Source organism: Heterocephalus glaber, unplaced genomic scaffold (genome assembly GCF_053883595.1).
Source record: "Heterocephalus glaber isolate CG9 unplaced genomic scaffold, H.glaber_assembly_v1.0 deba00001744, whole genome shotgun sequence".
Lineage (NCBI taxonomy): Eukaryota > Metazoa > Chordata > Mammalia > Rodentia > Bathyergidae > Heterocephalus > Heterocephalus glaber.
In genome coordinates this window covers 6,094,093-6,114,373 of record NW_028258450.1, presented here as the reverse complement: position 1 = coordinate 6,114,373, position 20,281 = coordinate 6,094,093, and the positions used below count along the sequence as shown (strand labels likewise).

Sequence of the window (20,281 nt, the reverse complement as noted above, 5' to 3'; positions counted from 1 at the left end):
CCCACTGTGGCCTGTTCCTTGCGGCCGCCTTTCGGTGGTGGCTGCCCCTCACCCACCCCAGGGTGACCAGCCCGGGCCAGAGGGGAAGGGGAGCCACAGAGGCAAGGAAACCACGCATGCCATAGTCCAAGCACTGTTTTGTTCAGCAGAAACTTGAGCAAGGCACAGTCCAGAGCACTCTGGGGCTGGAGTTGGGGCTCAGTCATCTTGGCAGGTGGGGGACAGTTTCACTGTGGCACTGCGGGGAAGAGAAGGGTGGGTGAGCTGCACTGGGCTCCCTGAGCTGCCCAGGCCCCTCCGCCCGCTGAGTCCCTGTGACCAGCAGGGGGCGCAAGATGGTATGGGTCCCTCCAGCACTTCTCCCTGACCTCTCACGATCATTCCCCCAATTTGTTTTTTGGTTTTTGGTGGGGTTTTTTGGAACCAAGGATCGAACTCGGGACCTTACGCTTTCAAGGCAGGCAGTGGAACCACTGAGCTAAATCCTTGGCCCCCCAATTTGGTTTTTTAATACAGCGTCTCACTCTGTCATTCAAGCTGGCCTTGAACTCACTGTGTAGCCCAGGCTGGCCTCAAACTTGTAGCGATCCTCCTCCCTCAGCTTCCTGAGTGCTGGGATCACAGACATACAGAAAATAAGCACCCTGACTGAGGTGCTTATTAAACGAGTCTCACTTAAGTCGCCTCGTTTGATCACTGTCATTTTCTGCCCCAAACTGCTGTGAGCAGCTGCTGGCTACAGGCAGTCACTGGACCCTTGGTGGAGATGCTGTGAGCAGATTCACAGAGCGGCTTGGGGACAGCAGACTGTGAGACACTGGGGCAGCCAGGAAGCACAGTGACCTAGACTGACGGTCACGTGGACTTGCAGCGCGTCCCCTCTGAACCCCTGCTGGGCTGTCACCAGGGCCGGGGACATCTGAGCAGACCAGAGGTTACAATCGAGCAGGGACCAGGACGCCCATGTGGATGTTGCAGCCATGGCTCCCGGCTGGGGAGCCCAGGGGGGCTGGGTCTGCCGGCGACCAGATACCCCCTTCTAGTGCCGTAAGAGGCTGGAGACAGCCAAGCAGGCGGCCCCAGAGAGGGTTCTGGAGGAAAGAGATGCAGGGGCCAGAGCTGAGGACAGAGAAGAAGGGACACAGAGACCGGATGTGGTGGCACATGCCTATAGTCCCAGTACTCAGGAGGCTGAGGCAGGAGGATCATCTGTTTGAGGCCAGCCCCTCTATATAGCTCAAGACCAGCTTGGAATACATAGCAAGAGCCTGCCTCAAAAAGGCGGGGAGGCAGGGCCGGGGCTGGAGGGACGGGGCCAGGGCTGGCTATGCAGGGGGAAGCTTTTCCGGGCTGCCAGGGCCCTGGTCTCCACTTTTATCCACTTTTCCTTCACCTCTGCCAACAGATGGAGCCTCCCAGGGCTGTTTGCCAAGTGCTTCTCCCCTCCCAGGAGCATGTCACCTCCTGTCCCCAGGGCCCATGCTGCCTCTATGACAGCTCTCATCCAGGACCCCATCCTCCCTGGCCTGGGCCTGACCCTCACTTCGCACATCCAGCCTGCACTCAGCCAGCGCCTCCCCCAGCTCGTTGACGGCCCGGCAGGAGTAGGTGCCTGCGTCGAAGGGCGAGGGCCGGCGGATGTTGAGCGTGAGGACCCCCTGGTAGTTGGTCATCAGGAACTTGGGGTCTTCACCGATCTCCATCTTGTTCTTCATCCACACCACCTTTGGCTGGAGGGGGCAAGAGCAAAGGGCGTCTCAGAGGGGTGCCCCAGGCTGAGGGCACTTCCCTCTCCCAGGGCTGCCTTCCCTGCTCTTTCCCCTGTGCCTGTCTGTCCCTCGCCTGTCAGCTCACATGTCACTTCCTGTTCCTACCCTGGGACAGGAGAGGCTACATTTCCTGACACACCTGCCATCCTTACAACTTTATGTTGTGTGACTTTGGATCAAAGTCAGTCTCCCCCCAACATGCGGGGCCTTCTGGCCCTACTTACCCAGCACACAGAAAATCTCTGAAAACATTAGAAGAATAAATGGAGTGAGTGAATAAAGGATGTAAGTAAGCATAGGGAGCGAATGAAAGAACCGAGTCAATGAGTGGACTGGTGGGTGAGTAAGTGAGCGGAAGGATGAGCAGTGGAATGGGAATGGAGTGGTCATGGAGATGGAGAAGCTGGACGCAGAAACCTGCAGTCCAGTCCGGAAGTCAGCACACACACTCTATGAAGGGCTGGAGCATACACATTTCCAGGTTTTCAGGCCCCAAGGTCTATGTTGCAATGAGTCAGCTCCACTGTTGTAGTGCAGAGACCATGAGAAAATATAAACAAATGTATGTGGCCCATGTGCCAATAAAACTTTATCAAGAGAACATGGTGCCAGGCAGATTTGGCCCAGAACTATAGTTTGCCAATTGCTGGTCTACAGGGTCCCTGAGCTCAAGGTTGTAGGTGTTCATATATCCAAGTGGTGGCCTGGAAACCAAGTGTGGGGGGTGGAGGGGAGCCACACACTCCGGACATCCCTTCTCCCCCACCATTTCTGTTTCCAAGGCAATGCTGTTTGTCTTTAGACAGCACAAGAGAGACTGAACAACCTCTCTGCTGAGCTCAGGCTGCCAAAAGGAGCTGCTGCCTGGCAGGAAGACAGGGTGTCATTGTCTGAGCTCTGGGCTCAGGCCAAGGAGAGAAACAGGAAGTGGGTTAAAGTGAGCAAATCCCCGGAACCTGGAGGATGCTGGGAGGAACAGCCAGTGTGCAGGGCTCAGGCTGAGGTGCCAGTTTGCCCCTGGGTCCCACACACGCCACCCCAATGGGCCACAGCCTTAGCACCTTCGGTTCGCCTCTGACGGCGCAGTTGAGAGCTGCGGAGTATCCAGCCACAACCACCCGGTCAATGAGGGGCGTCAGGAACTTGGGAGCCATCCGGAAGTCATGCTCCTTATAATCAAGTGATTTGAGGGTGATTCCTTGGGGGGGAGGGTACAGCCATTAGGTGGCTGATCTCAGGGTGTCCCTGACCCCAGCCAGCCAAGAGACTCCGCTGGCTCTGCCCCATCCCCAGGTGCCAGCAATTTGACCCCAGGGCAGACGCAAGGGCCACAGTCCAGGTGGGACCTGCCGCAGAGCCTCGGAGGTGACCGGCCCTGGGGAGGGGCGGCACCTTGTTTAAGGATTCGAGCCGTGTTCTTCGAAACCCCGGGCGAGTCGCTGAGACCGCAGATGTTCTCACTGAACACTCGGAAGTAGTACTCGTTGCCCACGATGAGGTCGGATACAGTACAGCTGGTGTGCCGGGTGTGTTCATAGACGTTGAACCATTCCTAGCGTGGGGACGGGACACGAATGGGAGCACATACGTGCAGACACAGACAATGAGTGTGGGATCGAGAAAGCCTGTCATTCACAGCAATTTCCCACAGGTAGGGCCACCCAGATATTTTTTTTTTGGTATCAGGGATCGAACTCGGGTCCTTATGCTTTCGAGGCAAGCAGCAGAACCACTGAGCTAAATCCCTGGCCCAGGGCCATCCAAATATTCACCAAGGGATGGGTGGATGAGCAAAGTGTCGTCTCCCAGTGCAAAAGAATATTATTCAGCCCTGAAAAGGGGGAAGCCAGGACACACATATCACATACTCTCTGTTTCTATGAAATGTCCAGAGTCAGCAAAACCACAGAGAGGAAGCAAAGAGGTGCATGCTGGGGACTGGATTGGGGCGGGAAAGAGAGCACTGATGGGGACAGGGTACCTTTGGTGTGTGGTACTGAGGACTGAACTCAGTCCCCTCTCACTGAGCTACACACTATGAAGTGGGCTTGCCAGCTCGTTCCCCAGCCCCCAGCCCCCAGCCCGCGGCCCCGTCCCTCACCATGGTCTTCTTGTCGGCTTTCTGGACGAAATACCCCGTGACCTCACTGTTCCCGTCGTCTTTGGGGGGCTGCCACCCCACCAGCGCGTTGGTGCCCCACACCTCCTTCACCATCACGTTCTCCGGGGGCCCTGCCTTTTCTGGAGGAAAAGAGGCTGCCACATGCCAGCCGGGAGCCCTACCGTCCTGCCCCTCACCTCGCTCCAGACTGACACCTCTTCGGCCTACACCCCATCCTGCGATTCCTCACCTTGTTGCCCCATTCCACCTTACAGCCTCCCTGGGCCCCAAATATCTTACCTCTGGCCCCTCCCCAGCCCCGACCTGCCTCCCACCAGCCTCTGGCCACGCCCTTCCGGGTGCCGCCCCCCGTCAGCCCGATCACGCCCCCGCTGACCACGCCTCCCCTCCCGCCCCCCGTCCGCTGGGGCCAGGCTGCACACCCACCCACGACGCGGATTTGGATGGTGGCCGCGTCCTTCATGTTCTCGATCTGCACGGTCAGCTCGTACTCCCCGGAGTCGGAGCGGGCCGCCTGGCGCACGAAGAACACGGTGTCGAAGTCGCTGGTGCGCACCTGCACGCGGGAGGTGTCCACGGGGGCCCCGCCCTTTGTCCACGCCACCTGGGGCCGCGGCTTGCCCTGGCGAGAGGGGCGAGGTCAGGATGCTGCAGGGAGCCACCTGGCCCTGACCCGCCCGGCCCAGCCGTACCTGGAAGGGGATGACCAGGTTGAGGTGCTCCCCAACTCTGCGGATGTAGGTCTGGCGCAGGTGGCGGGGGAGGCGGATCTTGGGCTGCTCTGCGGGTACAGACACCGGGCTCAGCGTGGGCCAGACGCAACGCTGAGGTGGCATCAGGAGGCCGGCGAGCACACTCACCCACGATCTCCCTGATGGTGACCGGCTGCACCAGCGCAGCCGGTTCACTGCGGCCCGCGATGTTGACCCCGATGACCCGGAAGAGGATCCTGGCCCCAGTAGGGAGATCCTTGACCGTGAAGCCACAGCGCTCCACTGGCTCCTTGTTAGCAGGGACCCACTCCTCGGCTAGAGAGAGGCGCTGCATGGGCCTTGGAGCCTCCCCGAGCCCACACCCCGGAGCCCACCGTCCTTCCGGTGGCCAGGTCCCTGGGGAGTGGGGACTAAGCACCCAGCAGCAGCCTCTGCTTGCAGGCCATCCTTTGACAGGTTCTGAGGACAGCACGCAAGAGTGCATTTATCTCTCCCTCAACCCCACATCATCCCATTTAGGGAGGAGGAAACAGGCCCAGAGACGCTCAGGAGCACTTCAGGGCCACACAGCCAACATGGGCAGGCCGCTGAACCCAGGCCTGTCTGAGTCCGGAATGTGCTCGAGTCCTGCTTGCTTCGAGGCACAGCTCAGAGGGACCCAGCCAGATCTGTGGCAGCACAGGGGAGGAGGCTGGGGAGCAGCACCCCAGCTGTCAGGTGCCCCAGGGGGCAGGGTTGTAGCTAGAATCTTCCATTTCCTGCCTTTCTGCCTGCGGGTTGGTGAGCCACTGGGGAGGACGGTACAAGCCTGGTTCTGGCACGGGGTGAGGCAGCCAGGGTCAGAAGGGGGTGGAGACACTGGGAAGAGGGAGGAAGCCGGCCGCAGCTCAAGTGGCCATCATCTCAGGGCATCGCCCAGTGCAGGGCTCACGGCGCCCTGAAGGTCATGGTGGGCACGACCTTCGCCAGGCTAAGACAATGGTATGGGGGCTCAGGGATGCCCCAGAGTCACAGTGTTGGGCAGGAAGTGGCCCCACATCGGGCTGGGTGTCGAGGTGGTCAGTCCATCCTCATGGTGAGATGGGCGTTGGGACTTCGAAGCTGGGGCTCTAGGTACGTGCTCGGTGCACGAGTGTGTGTTGGGTGGAGGATGGAGGAGGTATGGGAATGTGGGTGGCAGATGGGCAGGTGGGGAGACGTAGTTAGGCAGGTGACTGACTGGTCCTGGGTCCAGGAAGGGAGGGCGGGAGGAAGGAAATGAGGAAGGGAAGATGGTGAAAAGATACACATGGGTAGAAAACATGTTACTGCATGGGTGGGCAGATGGATGGGTGGGTGGGTGGCTGGCTGGCTGGATAGTTGGGGATGATGGTGCACGCCTGTAACCCCAGCACTCTGGGAGGCTGAGGCAGGAAGATCACAGGTGCGAGACCAGCCTGGGGAGTTTAGCAATTTAGTGAGACCCTGTTTCAGGATTAAGTAAGTAAGTAAGTAAATGGCTGGAGTGCAAAGGCTCAATACCCAGTACTGCAAAAAAGAAACAGAAAAAGATGGATGAGTGGAGACAGAAGAAAAAAGGGGAGGAGTAAAGAGGGAAGAAGGAAGAAAGGAAGAGAGGGAGGCAGGGGAAAGGAGGAGAGAGAAATAAAATAAAAGGGGAGAACAATACAAGGAAGGAACACGGTTGGCCTGCTGAAGGAGCAGGTAGGTCAGGTGGAGAGAGGGAAGACGGCCGGACCAATAGTGGACAGAGTGGCCGACGCGTGGCAGGGGGAGGGAGGGAGGGAGAGGGGCAGGCTGACCATGAGCGGGGGTCCTGGCCAGCACGGGGGAGGCAGCCCGCGGCACTCACAGCCCTCCAGGCAGTACTCCACCAGGTAGCCGTCGATGCCGCCCGCCCCGATCCTGTCCGGGGGCCGCCACTTGAGCGTGGTGGTGGTGTCTGTCACGTCCTCCACTATCAGGTGCTGGGGTGCGCTCGTGGGTGCTGCAAGGATCCGAGGGTGCGAGGGTCACAGACAGGCACTGATCGGGACATGCTGCGGGCCGGAAGTCAGGGGCCAGTGTCCCTAACGTGACCAGATATCAAGAGAGGCCCAGGACAGGGTCATGTCGCTGCAGGTCGGAGGTCAGTGACGGGTAGAGTGGGGCTGAACGGGATGGGGCATGGGGAGCTGTCCAGGGCGTTACCGATGGGCATGAAGGGCTTGGTGTTCATGCTGGGCTGGGAGATGCCAATGGCGTTGACCGCGAAGACCCGCATCTCATAGAGGACACCCTCGATCATCTTGGTGGACTCGTAGGTCGTCTCCGTGAAGACCTCGAAGTTCAGCTTCATCCAGCGCTGAGAGCCCTTCTTCTTCCGCTCCAGGAGGTACCCTGGAGACCCCAGGCAGAGAGGAGCGCGTGGCCATGGAGTCACGGGTCCCATCGGAAGGATCACGTGACTCTCAGGGTCTGAGGCTGTGGCTCTTAGGTTGCTGTCCAGGGCCACAGAGCTTCCCGAGGCTACTGCTTGGGATTGGGGGTCAGAGTCAGAGTTGGGAAAAGAGGGGAGTCAAGAGGGGTCACAGGTCATGACTCAGGCCCAGGGGGCACAGAAAACCCCAGGCTACGGGGCGAAGTGAAACTTATTCACAGATCGCTGGAGGGTAAATAATGATGGGGAAGCCAAGCGTCATGGTGCACACCTGTAATCCCGGCACTTGGGAGGCTGAGGCAGGACGGTCTTGAGTTAAGGATAGGCTGAGCTATGTGGTAAAGCCATGTATTGAAATAAAATAAAAAGGATTGGGAAGGTTGCTCAGTGGTAAAACACTTGCCTAGCACAGGAGGCCCTGAGTTCAGTGCTCAGGACCATTAAAAAAAAGAAAGAAAGAAGGACGGGGAGAGGTCCAAGGGATCAGGAGCCTTCAAAGACGGAAGCCCAGCTTTCAGGGGGAGGCGGGTGAGGGGGCTGCAGACTCTGGAGGAGTCAGAGGGCAGGGAGGGCGGAGGCCGCAGGCCCCTGGCTCGCTCGCAGGCACTCACCTGTGACCGGCTGTCCCCCGTCACACTTGGGCGGCTCCCAGACCAGGATGGCCCAGTCCTCTCCGACCGAGGTGACACGCACAGCCTCCGGCGGGTCCGGGACATCTGGGAGCCAGGAAAGTCAGGAGTCCCCTCGAGAGCTCAGGGAACCACCCTGGCCCAGCCCCTTAACCCTCCCTGCTCACCCACGACCCGCAGGAAGATGGAGGCCACGTCCTCGCCCGCAGGGTTGGCGACTTTGATGGTGTAGCGGCCCTCGTCTGCCCGCTCGGTGCTCTCGATCACAAAGCTGCTGCAGTCCACCCGCTGCTCAATGTGGACCCTGCCCTCGGTGGCCAAGAACACCTGCACACAGCCCCCAGATGGCCACGGCTGCACTGGCCGTCCAAACCCAGACCTGCCCTGCCCCACATCCTCCAGCGGCTCCCCACTGCCGCACGGGGCGCAGGGCCCTGGACTCAGCTCAGAGGCCCCTCTCAATCCGTCCACACTGTGCCACAGCATCCCTCTCCACTGCCCTCCTCACCCTGCACAGAGCATCCACCATCTCATCTCTGAGTCCCCAGGATGTTGTAAGGCTGTTCCCTGTGCATGCCACGCTATGTTTACCTTTAGCCCCCAAGATGGATGGATGGATAGACGGACAGACAGATGGATGGCTGGCTGGCTGGCTGGCTGGATGGATGGATGGATAAATGGATGGATGGGTGGTGGATCATGGATGAGAAAGGGAAAGAGGGCCAGATGGATGGCTGGATGGATGGATGTTGGGCAGATGATGGATGGATGGATGAATGGTTGATTTGATGGATACTTGGATGGATGAATAGTTGGAGTAGAAGACAGATGGATAAATATATGAATATATGGCTAAGTAGATCGATACATTTCTGGATGGATGGATGGATGGATGGATAGATGGGTACCTGGGTTAATGGATGGATCAATAGACAAATGGATTAATTATCAGATGGATAGATTAATGGATGATTAATTGATGATGGAAGGATGGCTAGATGGATGAGTATTGGATGGATGAATGGATAGGTGGATGGATGGATGGGTTAGCTGATCCATTGATTTAATTAGCTCTGGGGTGGACTGTTATGGATAAAGCACCCACACCAGGTAATGAACAAATATAATCTCCAATTTTAAAAACAACCCAATGAAGAAGGAATCCTTGTCCTTATTTCATAGAGGATGAAACCAAGACTCAGAGAAGAGAAGCAACTTGCCTAAAGTAACCCAGCAGCAATAAGAGGGAGAGAAGCTCGGGGGAGACCCAACCTACCTCATCTCCCCTCAGCCAGGTGGCAGTGGGAGGCGGCTCCCCTGTGATGGACACATCCAGCCTCAACTTGTTGCCAGCCACAACCACAATGGAGTTATCGGAGGTCTTCCCCGAGCAGTCCAGGTGGATCTTGGGTGGCTCTGGAGGTCAGGAAGAGGCACTGCCACTTTAGGGGCAGCAGGGGGCTCCCACACCACCAGAGGGGCCCTGAGAAGTTAGGTCCAAGGACACTGGCCCCAAGGGTCTGTTCCCCAGCTCCCTGCTTCCTCCCTCAGACACTTGGATCCAGGCCCGGCCTCCAGGGCCATGGGCTGGGCCTCACCTTGCTTGGGGACGTACTCCACCTTGATTTCTGGAAGACCAAGGAGACAAGGTTAGGTCACCAGCAGGCCTTTCCTGCCTTCACAACCCAGGGGCACAGGTGAGCAGCTCACAGTCTCCATGGCACTGGGGAGCTGGAGGTTCAAGGCCACTGAGCCCCCACTCGCTGGTGGACACCTCAGTGCCCAGCACCTGACCTTCCGCCTTCCACTCCGACTCTGCCCCCGAGCCCCTGACGCTTGCTGTCCTCCCGCTTGCACACTGAGGGACACTTAATTGTGCAGGGAGGGGCGACTTCACCCAGGAAGTTGAGCTTGGCTGAGAGGGACAGCGCGTAGCCATCGGGCACGAATGTGTAGTCTCCCTCGTCCTCGGGGCGGACGTCATCGATCACCAGCTTGTGGAACCTGAAGCATTGATGATCAGGGTAGCGCTCGGGCCAGGTCTGCCCCACTCTGTCCCTTGGCACCCACTTGAGAAACACTCTTCAGTGCAACCTATGTGCCTGTCACTATTGTTTTTGATTCAGGGTCCCACTGTGTAGGCCAGGCTGGCCTTGGACTCATGGCGACCCTCCTGCCTCAGGCTCCTGAGTCCTGGGATTACAGGTGTGCACCATCACATCTGGCTAATCCCCATCATTTTTAGTAGGGGTCTGGAAGGCTGTCCTTGGGTTTATATCTGTTTACCAGCTGTGCAACATTGGGCAAGTTGCTCACCCTCTCTGTGCCTGTTTCTTCGTGAGTAATGATGACACTCTACCTGATGGTTGTGGTCAAGCATCTAGAGAAGTACCTGGCAAACAGTAGGAGTCGGAAGGGGGGACTGGTTGTCATGGTGACTGAGGCCACCAGGGACCATAACCCAGGGGCAGGAGGTTGAACTCTGCCCTGTCACCTTGCAGCGACCCCTCTGGCGCCTTCTAGTGGCAGCATCTGTTTCCCACCCCACGGACTGGGCTGGCCTGGAACTTTCTTTCCCTGATAGAACAATACGGGGTGACTCAGGGCCCAGTGCTGCTGCCACAGGAAAAGCCAGGACTCCTCGGTGGAGGATGAGATGCCTGGTGCAGTGACCAGAGTGGTGGCAGCTGGAACGCTGCTGTCATGAGCAGCAGAGCTGCCACTCACCAGCCACACAGGCACCAGGCAGGCGGTCCTGCCTCAGCCAACCCCCAGCCCTGCTCTCTGGAACCAGTACATTTGTTACGCAGCCACAGCCGACTGATACGCAAGCCTGCAGCTCACCTGCCAACGTGGGAGATGGTGATCCTCTTGCTGGGCCGCACCTCGACCCCATTCTTGTACCATTTGCCTGTCACCTTCTCATCCGACACCTCGCACTTAAACACGGCCTGTTCCGCAGCCTTCACCGTCAGATCCGCGATGTCTTGTAGGACTTCGAGCTGTTTCTCTGGGCAGGGAGGACGGAGATGGGGCGTCACCACCCAGCCGGGCCTCGGCCCCTGGGAGCACCCTGTGTGTGCTGAGTAGGCTCGGGCGCTGGGGACACGGGTGAGGCTGTGGGTGACCCGGAAATAGCTGTTCCCTGGGGCAGTCACATCCCAGAATGAGCAAGGAAACTCCAGGAAAGGGAGCGAGCTGCAGAGGAATATGCCAAGGCTCTGCTCGAGGAATGAGAGCTTACATTGAAATTATTATTACTATTGTTTTGGTTTGGGTTTTGTTTTGGGGGGGTTGGTTTTTGAGACAGTCTCATTGTCATTTAGGCTGGTCTTGAACTCATGGGGATCCTCCTGCCTCAGCCTCCCAAGTCCTGTGATTACAGGCTTACACCAACACACCTGGCTCAAATTATTATTTGTGTTTTAAGTAAGGTAATGCAGGGCCGGGGATTTAGCTCAGTGGTTCTGCCACCTGCCTCGCAAGCACAAGGTCCCGAGGTCGAGCCTCAGTACCAAAAAAAAAAATAAGGCAATGCATTTTTTTTTTCAGACAGCATCTCACTGTGCAGTTCAGGCTGGCCTTAAATGCATGGTGATCCTCCTGCCTCAGCCTCCCGAGTGCTGGGATTACAGGTGAGTGCCACCATGCCTAGCTAAATAAGGGGATGCATTTACACAATGTAAAACATGATAATGAAAGAATTTAGATATATGGAGGAAAATCTGTTGCCCTTAGCCACACAGATCCCCCTCAGAGGCAGTGTTCGTCCAGCTGCCCTCTCTCGGGATGGTGGGGTCTGCCGGCCCCTTGGATCCCAAGTCCTCCTGGTGCCTCCGACGGCTCCCAATCCGGGGCAGAGGCTGTACACCGAGCTACACAAGGAGGGGCTGCAGCACTCAGTGGGATGCGGCCTCCCCAGGGCCCCCACCCAAGGTCGGCTGGGTCCAGAGATGCGGAGCCTGCTGTGTTTGCTCTTCCTTCCTCCCTCATTCTTCCTTTCCGCCTTTTCTCTTTTTCCCTTTTAAAACACAGCATATTTGTTTTGTCACCGAACAATTTACCTTGGAAATCCTTCCAGATCAGTACATTTAACCTCTTCCTTTTTGTTTTTTGGTTTTTTGGTTTTGGGGGTTTTTTTGTTTTTTGGTACTGGGGATCAAACTCAGGTCCTTGTGCTTGCGTAGGAGGCAGTGAAACCACTGAGCTAAATCCCCAGCCAACCTCTTCCTTTTTTAAAGGCTGCACATGGAAATGTGATTGTTTACTTGGCCCCCAAATGACTTGGGTTTATTGTTTTTCCTCTTCACTTTTCATTTTATGGAATTAGTAACACACAGTGCATAGTCCTGTGGGCCCTTTGTCCAGCTTCACTTCAGTGACATCTCACAGAACTGGGGGGCCACTGGTAGGTGTGGGGGCCCACACCTGTCATCCCAGCACTCAGGAGGCTGAGGCAGGAGCATCGCAGAGAGCTCGAGGCCAACCTGAATGACACGGCGAGGCCCAGTCTCAGAAAACCAAAATTTGACAACGGGGCCAGAATCTAAGCCAGGACACCGACAGTGGGGGGCCCTGCCAGTATTCGCCATGCTCCAGCCCCGCGCCGTGTCGCCAGGCTGCCCTAGCAGGCATGCGTGTGAGATGGGACGTTGGAGGGAGGGGCAAGTGAGAGGGCACAGGACACTGCCCGGGCCACGTGCCCCGAAGGCTGTGGGCACAGAGAGGGGAGGAGAGCGGAACCAGGCCTCACCCCTCCCCGGCCCAGGCCACACCTTCCACGATGAGGTCAGCCTCGCACTGGCCGCCATTGGTGATGACCCGGAAGCGCCCGCCGTCCTCCAGCGTCACGTCCGAGTAAATGAGGATGTGCCGCTTGCCGTCCTTCTTGAAGCGGTACCGTGCCTTGTAGGAGTCCTCCTTCGTCATTTCCACGCTGTCTTTCATCCTGGGCAGAGGGGACGGAGCAGGGGACAGTGAGGGCCAGCACAGCCCTGGCCAGGGCCCAGACAGAGTCAGGGTGAGAGTGGAGAGGCCCAGAGATTTAGCTCAGTGGCACCGCGCCTGCCTCGCAAGCACAAGGTCCTGAGTTCGATCCCCAGTACCAAAAAAACACAACAAGAATCTGTCCCAAAATTTAAAAAATAAAAATAAAAATGTAGCTCAGTGCACAGGCCCTACATTCAGTTCTAGTACACTACACACATACAGACACACACACTACACAGGGTCATGGGGAGAGGCCAGAACAGGAGGAAGCCCGAGGGCCTGGAGATGGGTGTCCAACGTGGAGGTTTCTGTGAGTGGGTCCCCACCTGGGACACCCGCTTCCTCCCTACCTCCTCATCCCTCAGGTCACAGCTCAGTTCTCAATTGTCACCTCCTCCGGAAGCCCACCCAACCACCTGAGTCCCTTCCTCCTTTGAAAAGTGGACATAGCGTTAGTTCCTGCCCCAAACACTTGTCAGAGCAGGGTGTTTGTATGGACCTGAGAGAAGGAGGGAAGGATAGATAGAGAAAGAGGAAGGGGTGATAGATGGATGGATCCATGAAGGGAGGGATGGAGGGGGGGACAGGTAAATGGATGAACGGATACCCAGGTGGATGGGCCAAAGGATGGGTGGGCGGCTGGTTGGCTAGATGGATAAACTTTCAAGGACCCAGCAGGCATCAGGAGAAGGGGCCAGATGGGCAGGTGTCAGAGTCCTGAAAGCGGCCGTGAGCAAGACCCGGCTTTGCAGGGAAAACCGGTGGCTGATGACTCAGGAGAGGCCCCAAGGGAGACCCAGCCCCTGAAGACCAGGGCCCAGGCCACTCACCACATGACCTGGGCACCTTCTTCGGACACCTCCACCGACATCTCCACCCGGTCGCCCACAAACACCTGCTGGTCCTCCAGGGGTGTAATGATCAGGACCGGGGGCTCTGTGTGGCGGGGACCGCAGTCAGCAGTGTCCGGATGCCCGGCTTCCCCTCTGCCACGCTCCCGGTCCCCACGTCACCTTTGACAAAGAGCTCGGTGAAGCACTTCTCATCCTTGATGGCCACCTCGTACGCAGCGTCGTCGGCCAGGGTGCACTTATTGATGGTGAGGATCCGCTTCTTGCCCACATTCTCAAACACGTACCTGGGGAAAGGTGCCAGGTCGCTGTGGGCCAGCACTGTGCCCAGCCCCAGGAGCCAGCCTCACCCTGAGCCACACGGGAGCGGACAGGCAGCCCGATTTCGGTCACACGAGCAGCCAGAGTGAAAGGCCAGGTGCCTGTCCACGTCCACCTGCCCGCCTTCCGGCTGGGACACACAGCCACCACCACAGAGCTGCATTTCCTGGCATCTTTTGCTGCCAGGATGGCCAAGGACTGAGCCTGGGCTGGTGGAGTGTGACTGGAAGTGACGCTTGTCACACAGAACCTGAGTCCCCAAAGAATATATATGTATATGTATATGTATATGTATTGCAATACTGGGGATTGAACCCAGGGCCTTTGCACTGAGCTGCATTCCCAGCCCTTTTTAATTTTTTTATTTTGAGCCCAGCTCAATTCTCAGGTGTGCGCCTTCACACCCAGCTGAACAGGGCCAGTCTGAGCTCCCAGCCTTGCACCCCAGGGTCTGCCCCACCTACTTGCTGCTCGGCTTGATCTCCTGGCCATTCTTGAACCACTTGAGGGGAAGGTCCGGGTCGCTGATCTCCACAATCAGCTTGACCTTGTTGCCCTTGTCCACCTGGTAGGCGGGGTCCAGCTTCTTCGTGAAGGCTGCAGATAGAGGGAGGCACAGAGGGTGGAGACGGGAGCCAAGGCGCCCTCCGGGGCCCCCCAAAGTTGAGACCGGGAGGCCTCCCCAGGCCTCGGAGACCCTGAGCGCCCAGCTCCCGGGGCCCCAGCCCGGCCGGGTTGGGACAGTAGCTGGCCATGGTGCTGACCTGCGCTCTTCTTGACCTCCACCTTGGCTTTCTTGAGCCGCTTCAGCATGCCGCGCAGGTCCGTGATGCCGTACTGGAAGGCGATCTTCTCGTACTCGCTCTTCTTGGCCCCTTTCAGGAGTTCCCAGATCTCAGGGGGGATCCCCAAGTCATCATCATCTTTCTTCTTCTTCCTCTTCTCCTCCTCGACCACCTCCCTGGGGGTGGGGACACGCAGGGCACCAGAGTGAGGACGAACTCCAGTCCCCAACCCCCCCTTCTCCGTTCACTTTCTGTGTGACCTGCCCAGGCCGCTCCCCCTGTGCCAGGCTCCTGGCCTCCAGTCTCTTCCCCATCTGCTCCCCACAGGGCCCCGAGGGACACTTCTGACACCCACATTGATGCCGTCCCTTCCCGGGTCAGAACCCTGCCAGGACTGCCCACTACCTTGAGCCCCTCGGCCTGGCACTCAGGAGCCACACCTGCCCCAAGACCTTCCAGGCCAAGCCCATACTCCTCTCCTGCCTCCTCCCCCACAGGCTCTTCTTCATCTGGGAAAACCTCGTGCCCCAGAGCCCTTCTCTGGAGGTGTTTTCTGTCCCCCAAGACAGTAAGATGCCCTTGCCTGGGCTCCAAAAGGCAGGGGACCCTCTCTCTGATCACACAGAATGGTCTCGGCCTGTGTCCCTGCCACTGCACCCAACCATCTCTCCAAGGCATGAGGGACTCAGCAGCAGGGACCCAGGGGTCTGCGTCTGTCCCATCTCAGCCTGGTACCCAGGAGGCCTCAGAAGGTGGGTGGGAGGGACAGGAAGAGAGGACAGCCAGTGGGTGAGCTTGGGGGTGTGAATGGACTGATGGACAGATGGATGGGCCAATGGGTATGCAGATGGGAAGACAGGAGGGTGGGCGGTGGTGGTCGGCTCCGGGCTGGAGGCCATGAATGCTGGGCAGGCAGCAGGACAACTGTGGAAGGGAGCAGGCTGGGTAAGTGGTCGGTTGGCTGAAGAACAGTGAGTCAGTTCCTAGGTGGGGTTCTCAGGGAATTAGTTATGGAGGAAGACAGGTGAGTGCAGGGCAGATGAGTGGGACAGCAGAGAGTGAATAAATGAGCGTGAGAACAAGAATTATGTGGAACCATGGGAAATTGCCACCATTCTTTTTTTTTTTTTTTGGTACCGGGGATCAAACTCGGGTCCTTGTGCTTGCGAGGCAGGTGGTGGAACCACTGAGCTAATCCCCAGCCCCACCACCATTCATTTTTGACCCACACAACATCAATGTCATATAGTTCAGTTCAACAGAAAGCTCCCTGGGTGGGGGGAACAGAGCAGAGATGGGCAGCTTACAGAGGAAGGCGGGGCTAGGTGGATGGAGGATCGGATGTTTATTGGGTGAGCAAACGAGCAGGCACGTGGGTAGATGGATGAGTGGATGGATGGACAAATGGAGGACTGGATGGTGGTGAATGGGCAAATGTCCAGGTAAGTGTGTGGATGGATGGATAGATGCTTGGCTGGGTGGATGGACAAGTGGACCAATGGATGGTTGGTTGGAGGAACAGGTGATACATGGGGAGTGGGAGTGAACAGGAGAGTGGAGATGAAAATGCTGCTTCCAAGGGTGAGCAGGTGGGTGAACTGGAGGGCAGACAGGTGATAGGGTGGGGCTGGGCAAGGGTCCATGGGAGGGTGATGGACAGGTGGCCACATGGCCTAGAGGGCAGGGTCTGCTCAGGCAGAGAAGGTGTTGGGGGAAAGCAGGGGACCCTATGTGCCAGTGAAGAGCGCTCACCTCTTCTTCAACAGGCCACTGAAATCCAGCTCCCCTGCATCTTCTGACTTCCCTTCACCCCTGCGGCCACAGAGACGGGGTGTGAGACCCTCCGAAATGCACCCCAGTCCCTGCTCCCTGCCTTCCCCACATCTCTGCCATGGAGGGCGAGACTCCCATGATCCTGGGGCCCAGGGACCCTCTGTCCCAGGGCCCAGAGTCACTTACGTGCGCTTGAAAGTCTCCAGGCTCTGCCCAGAGGCATCCTGACGGGGCGCTGGGGACGGGGTGGGGAGGGAAGGTGAGCTGGGGTGAGCCTGGCCTGTACCCCCTCTTCCAGGTGCTCCCTTCCATCTCATGGGCCAGCGCGTCCTCCCCCAAGGCCTGCACGCCTTCTACCTCCACTCCGGCCGTCCTTCGCCTGCCTGCCTGCCATGCCCAACCTCCCCCAGCCAGCATGTCCCCCTCGGGCCCAGGCACCTCATCCTGTGCCCTTCCTATCGAAGCCCCCACATCCTGGGCACTGCCCCGGGGCGAGACGATGCACCCCCAGATCTGCGTACCCTCCTGTCCTCACCCGCAACTGTACATGGCTCATCCCAGAAACTGGACAGCCTCAGTTCCGAAGTCTGTCCTGGTTTCTCAAAGCCGGGGTCCCCTGCCTCTTACTCCTTCACATGTGCACCCCAAGGCTCTGAACACTTTCACCCCCAAGTCTGCACCCCCTCTTGCTCTAAGCCTGTAGACAACCTCCCCGGTTTTGACTACCTCGACCCCAAATCTGGGCTCTCTCCTCCCAAAACTTGGACCCACCTCACCACACCTGTGCCCCCTCCCTGCTCCTGCCAGGGACATCTCTCCCCCACTCAGACTCGGAACCTTTGCCTCCACTGCCCTCGCCAGCGCACCCTCCACGTCGATACTGAAGCCACAGCTGTCGCAGGCGTCCTTGGCTTTGACCTCCAGGCGGTAATCCCCCCGGTCCCCCAGGACCACCTTCCCAATGTGCAGCTCCACGGTGTACACCTGGGGACCAGGTAGGGGCGCTCGTGTCCACAGCAGCCACTGCATCCCCAGTGCCCGCTCAGTCTCTCCTAGCTGCACGACCTTGACTTTTGGGGGCCCACGCTCCGGGCTCCCCAGGCCCTTCGGGGACATGCACACGGCTTGGGTGAAGTGTGCCTTCCCTACCCACACATGCTCCCCTCCTGACGGCCATGCTCATCCAGGGCTCTGGGCCACAGCAAGGCCCCCAGATCAGGGCTCTGAGAAGCAGGACCCTCATGGCCACCGCCACCCAGCCACACAGCCCCTCCTCAGGTCCTCACATTGCTGGCAGAGTCGTGGGACTCCTTGAAGGAGAATCGGGCCCCACTCTTGCTGTCCACCTCCTGCCACTTGCCCTTGAACCACTTGATGGTGGGTTTGTCCGGGAGCTCCTTCCCGTTCACCTTGGCCGTTATGACAGCAACCTTTCCTGCATGGGGGGTGTCGGGACCCAGGGGAGCTCAGGAGGAGGACTGTGAGCTTGCCGGATGCAGGCCCTCCTCCCTCAGACCCGGGGGTCCCAGCCCAGCCTCCTCCCTCAGACCTGGGGGTCCGGGCCTGGCCTTCCCCTGGCCCCTCACCAGTCTCCACTGATACAGAGTCAGGCTTTTTCAGGAAAATGCCTCCGGGCTCCTCAGCAGTGGGGGACTGGTCCTCAGGTGGGGCTTCTGTGGAGGAGACAGGATTGGGAAGTCAGAGGTGGGCTAGGTGGGGTAACAGACAACTTCAGGGGTACGGACTTAGAGCCACGAGGGCCTTCTGCTCAGAACCACAGGTCATGGGGTGAAACGCTGTCTCCCGGCCGGGGGAGAGCACGCGTCCCTCAGATGGCTGTGTGACCTTGGCCAGGATCCCCTAGCCCTTTGAGTCTCAGAGTCCCCATGTACAGACCAGAGGGTGGTGGAGTGGACACTCAGGTGGAGAGGTCTGAGGACAGAGTGGGCACTGGGAACTGGACAGGACTCGGGACGCATCTGCCCCAAGATGGGACCTCAAGGCCAAGCTGTGGGTCTGTGCTCTGCCCTGGGGCCACTAGGGAGCTACAGGAGGCTATGAGTGGAGGCAGCGCTGGTCCCTCTGAAGCTGTGAGGGGAAAGACTGAAGGACAGAGTCCGGGCCAAGGCAGATGAGGGTTCAGAAGGAGCAGGCACGAGGAGGGATGGCAGGTCAGCTGAGCCGAGGAGGCTGCTCACCTTTTGGGGGCTCTGCAGGAGCATCCTTAGGGGGAGCTTCTTTGGGGGCATCTTTGCCTTTGGGGATCTTTTTGGCTGCTGTGAGGCAGGAGATATTCACAGTTCAGGGCCTGCTCAAAACCCCACTCTTCCAGGACAGAGGAGTCCAGGCCTGGCCTCCTCCCTCAGACCCAGGGGTCCGGGCCTGGCCTCCTCTCTCAGCCCCAAGAACCCCCCCGTCTTAGGTATAAATTTATCCCCACCCCAGAGTCTGAGATCAGATTTCCCCACCCCAGACCGGCCATGCCCCAGTCACCCAGGCTACCGGGCCCTGACCTTTTGGGTTCCGGGGGTATAATTAGCTTTTCCCCTGGGCTGGAAACTGAACACCTCATGCTGACCAAAGCAGCCTTCCCCAGGGCGCTGGCTCCTGGCCCAAGAGGGCCCAGCCATAGCAAGGGTCTGGACTGCACCCCACAAGTGGTTAACCCAATGCCTCAGGACCACATGCTGCAAAAGGGTCCTGGGACTTGTGTCTACCCTCCAGGCTTCCTCAGAGAGAGAAGGCCTGATCCTCATACAGAGACGGGTCCCCAAACTCGACAGAAAGGACTGGGGGACTGGGGGTGTGGCTCAGCGGTGCAGCTGGCACCTGTGGGCCCTGGTGCCATCCCCAGCACCACACACGCACAAAAACTGAAAGAAGGGAAAGGGGAGAAAAGAGGAAAGGAAAGAGAGATGAAGGGCTCCTAATTCCTACACAAGGGAGCCCAGGCCCACGGGAAGAGGGCTCTCATCCTTATTGGGACAGGTCCAGCTTCTCCATGCAGTCGGGAACCCCTGCTCTCTAAACACTGGACACCCCTCAGCCTATGTAGGGGAGAAAGGCCCAAACCCTTCCTAGGAGAGGACCCCATCACTATGCTGACTCCCCAGTCTACACACAAGGCCCCCCTCCCATGGAGTGCACCCCAATTTACAGAACTTCTTCATCCCTGCCCACAGAGGAGCTAACTCCCCCCCTGCAGCGGGAAAGGACTGTCCCCACCCTTCACATACAGGGGACCTCCTCCATCTCTCATAAGGGAGCCCCCTCTGCACACAGACAAGACACCCGGTTCTCCCCAACCCACAGAGACAGGAGGCCCTGAGCCCCATTCAGAAAAGGGGCCCTCATCCCCTCAGAGGCAGGGCCCGGAGCCACCTGGTTTGGCCTCGGGCATGTCCGCAACTTCCTCCGGCTGGGGAACCAGAGCACTGCAGCTGTGACTTGCCGGCCCTAGGGAGGGCAGGTGGGGCCCCACAGGGAGCGTTTTAAGAAGTCGGGAGGTTCCCAGGAGGCCGCGGGAGGTCGGACCGCGGCCTCACATTCCGCCTTCACGGGCTAAAGGGCGAGAAATAACAGGTGGACAGAGACAGCTGCGTGCCGGGTCCCCAGAGAGGACAGGCTGGGGGGCTCAGCCACCCGGGGCTGAGGGGGAGACGCCCCGGGGGCTGCAGGGGCTTGGGGAGGAGGGGCTGGACACTCCTGAGTCTGGGGGCACAGGAATGGGGAACCCAGATTTTGGGTCCAGAAGTGGGGGCAAGAAGGAGATGAGAAAGGAAGGAGGAGGAGGAGGAGGAGGACAGGGAAGAAGGAGGATGGAGGGCGGAGCCGAGGAGGAGAAGCGCGGGGAAGGAGGGGAGGGAGGAGGAAGATGAGGAAGACGGGAGCCTGGTCCCGGGAGGGCTCT

The 20,281-nt window shown here is 58.7% G+C and overlaps 1 protein-coding gene across 1 annotated transcript; it reads right to left on the bottom strand.

Moving 5' to 3' along the window:
* Window positions 1-120: 120 nt before the first annotated feature.
* Mybpc2 (myosin binding protein C2) lies at window positions 121-19,935 on the bottom strand. The gene is made up of 28 exons (XM_004866818.3): window positions 19,753-19,935; window positions 18,570-18,647; window positions 17,958-18,044; window positions 17,658-17,806; window positions 17,238-17,355; window positions 16,558-16,606; window positions 16,351-16,410; window positions 14,578-14,774; window positions 14,278-14,410; window positions 13,655-13,779; window positions 13,472-13,577; window positions 12,428-12,600; window positions 10,497-10,662; window positions 9,550-9,656; window positions 9,251-9,280; window positions 8,929-9,068; window positions 7,820-7,979; window positions 7,635-7,739; window positions 6,795-6,983; window positions 6,457-6,591; window positions 4,752-4,919; window positions 4,584-4,672; window positions 4,318-4,513; window positions 3,871-4,010; window positions 3,162-3,321; window positions 2,831-2,967; window positions 1,544-1,730; window positions 121-238 (listed from the first exon to the last, which is right to left on the bottom strand). The coding sequence occupies exons 1-28, from the start codon at window positions 19,769-19,771 to the stop codon at window positions 228-230; spliced, it is 3,414 nt and encodes a 1,137-aa protein (XP_004866875.2). The 5' UTR covers window positions 19,772-19,935; the 3' UTR covers window positions 121-227.
* Between the last annotated feature and the right edge of the window lie 346 nt (window positions 19,936-20,281).

Excerpts from the sequence above, each read along its gene's own strand:
- Mybpc2 (XM_004866818.3), bottom strand. Across the intron at positions 18,045-18,569 it reads TCCTGCAGAGCCCCCAAAAG|AAGCCCCACCTGAGGACCAG; the intron begins GTGAGCAGCCTC and ends TCTCCTCCACAG. Across the intron at positions 16,411-16,557 it reads CTGGAGACTTTCAAGCGCAC|GGGTGAAGGGAAGTCAGAAG; the intron begins GTAAGTGACTCT and ends CTGTGGCCGCAG.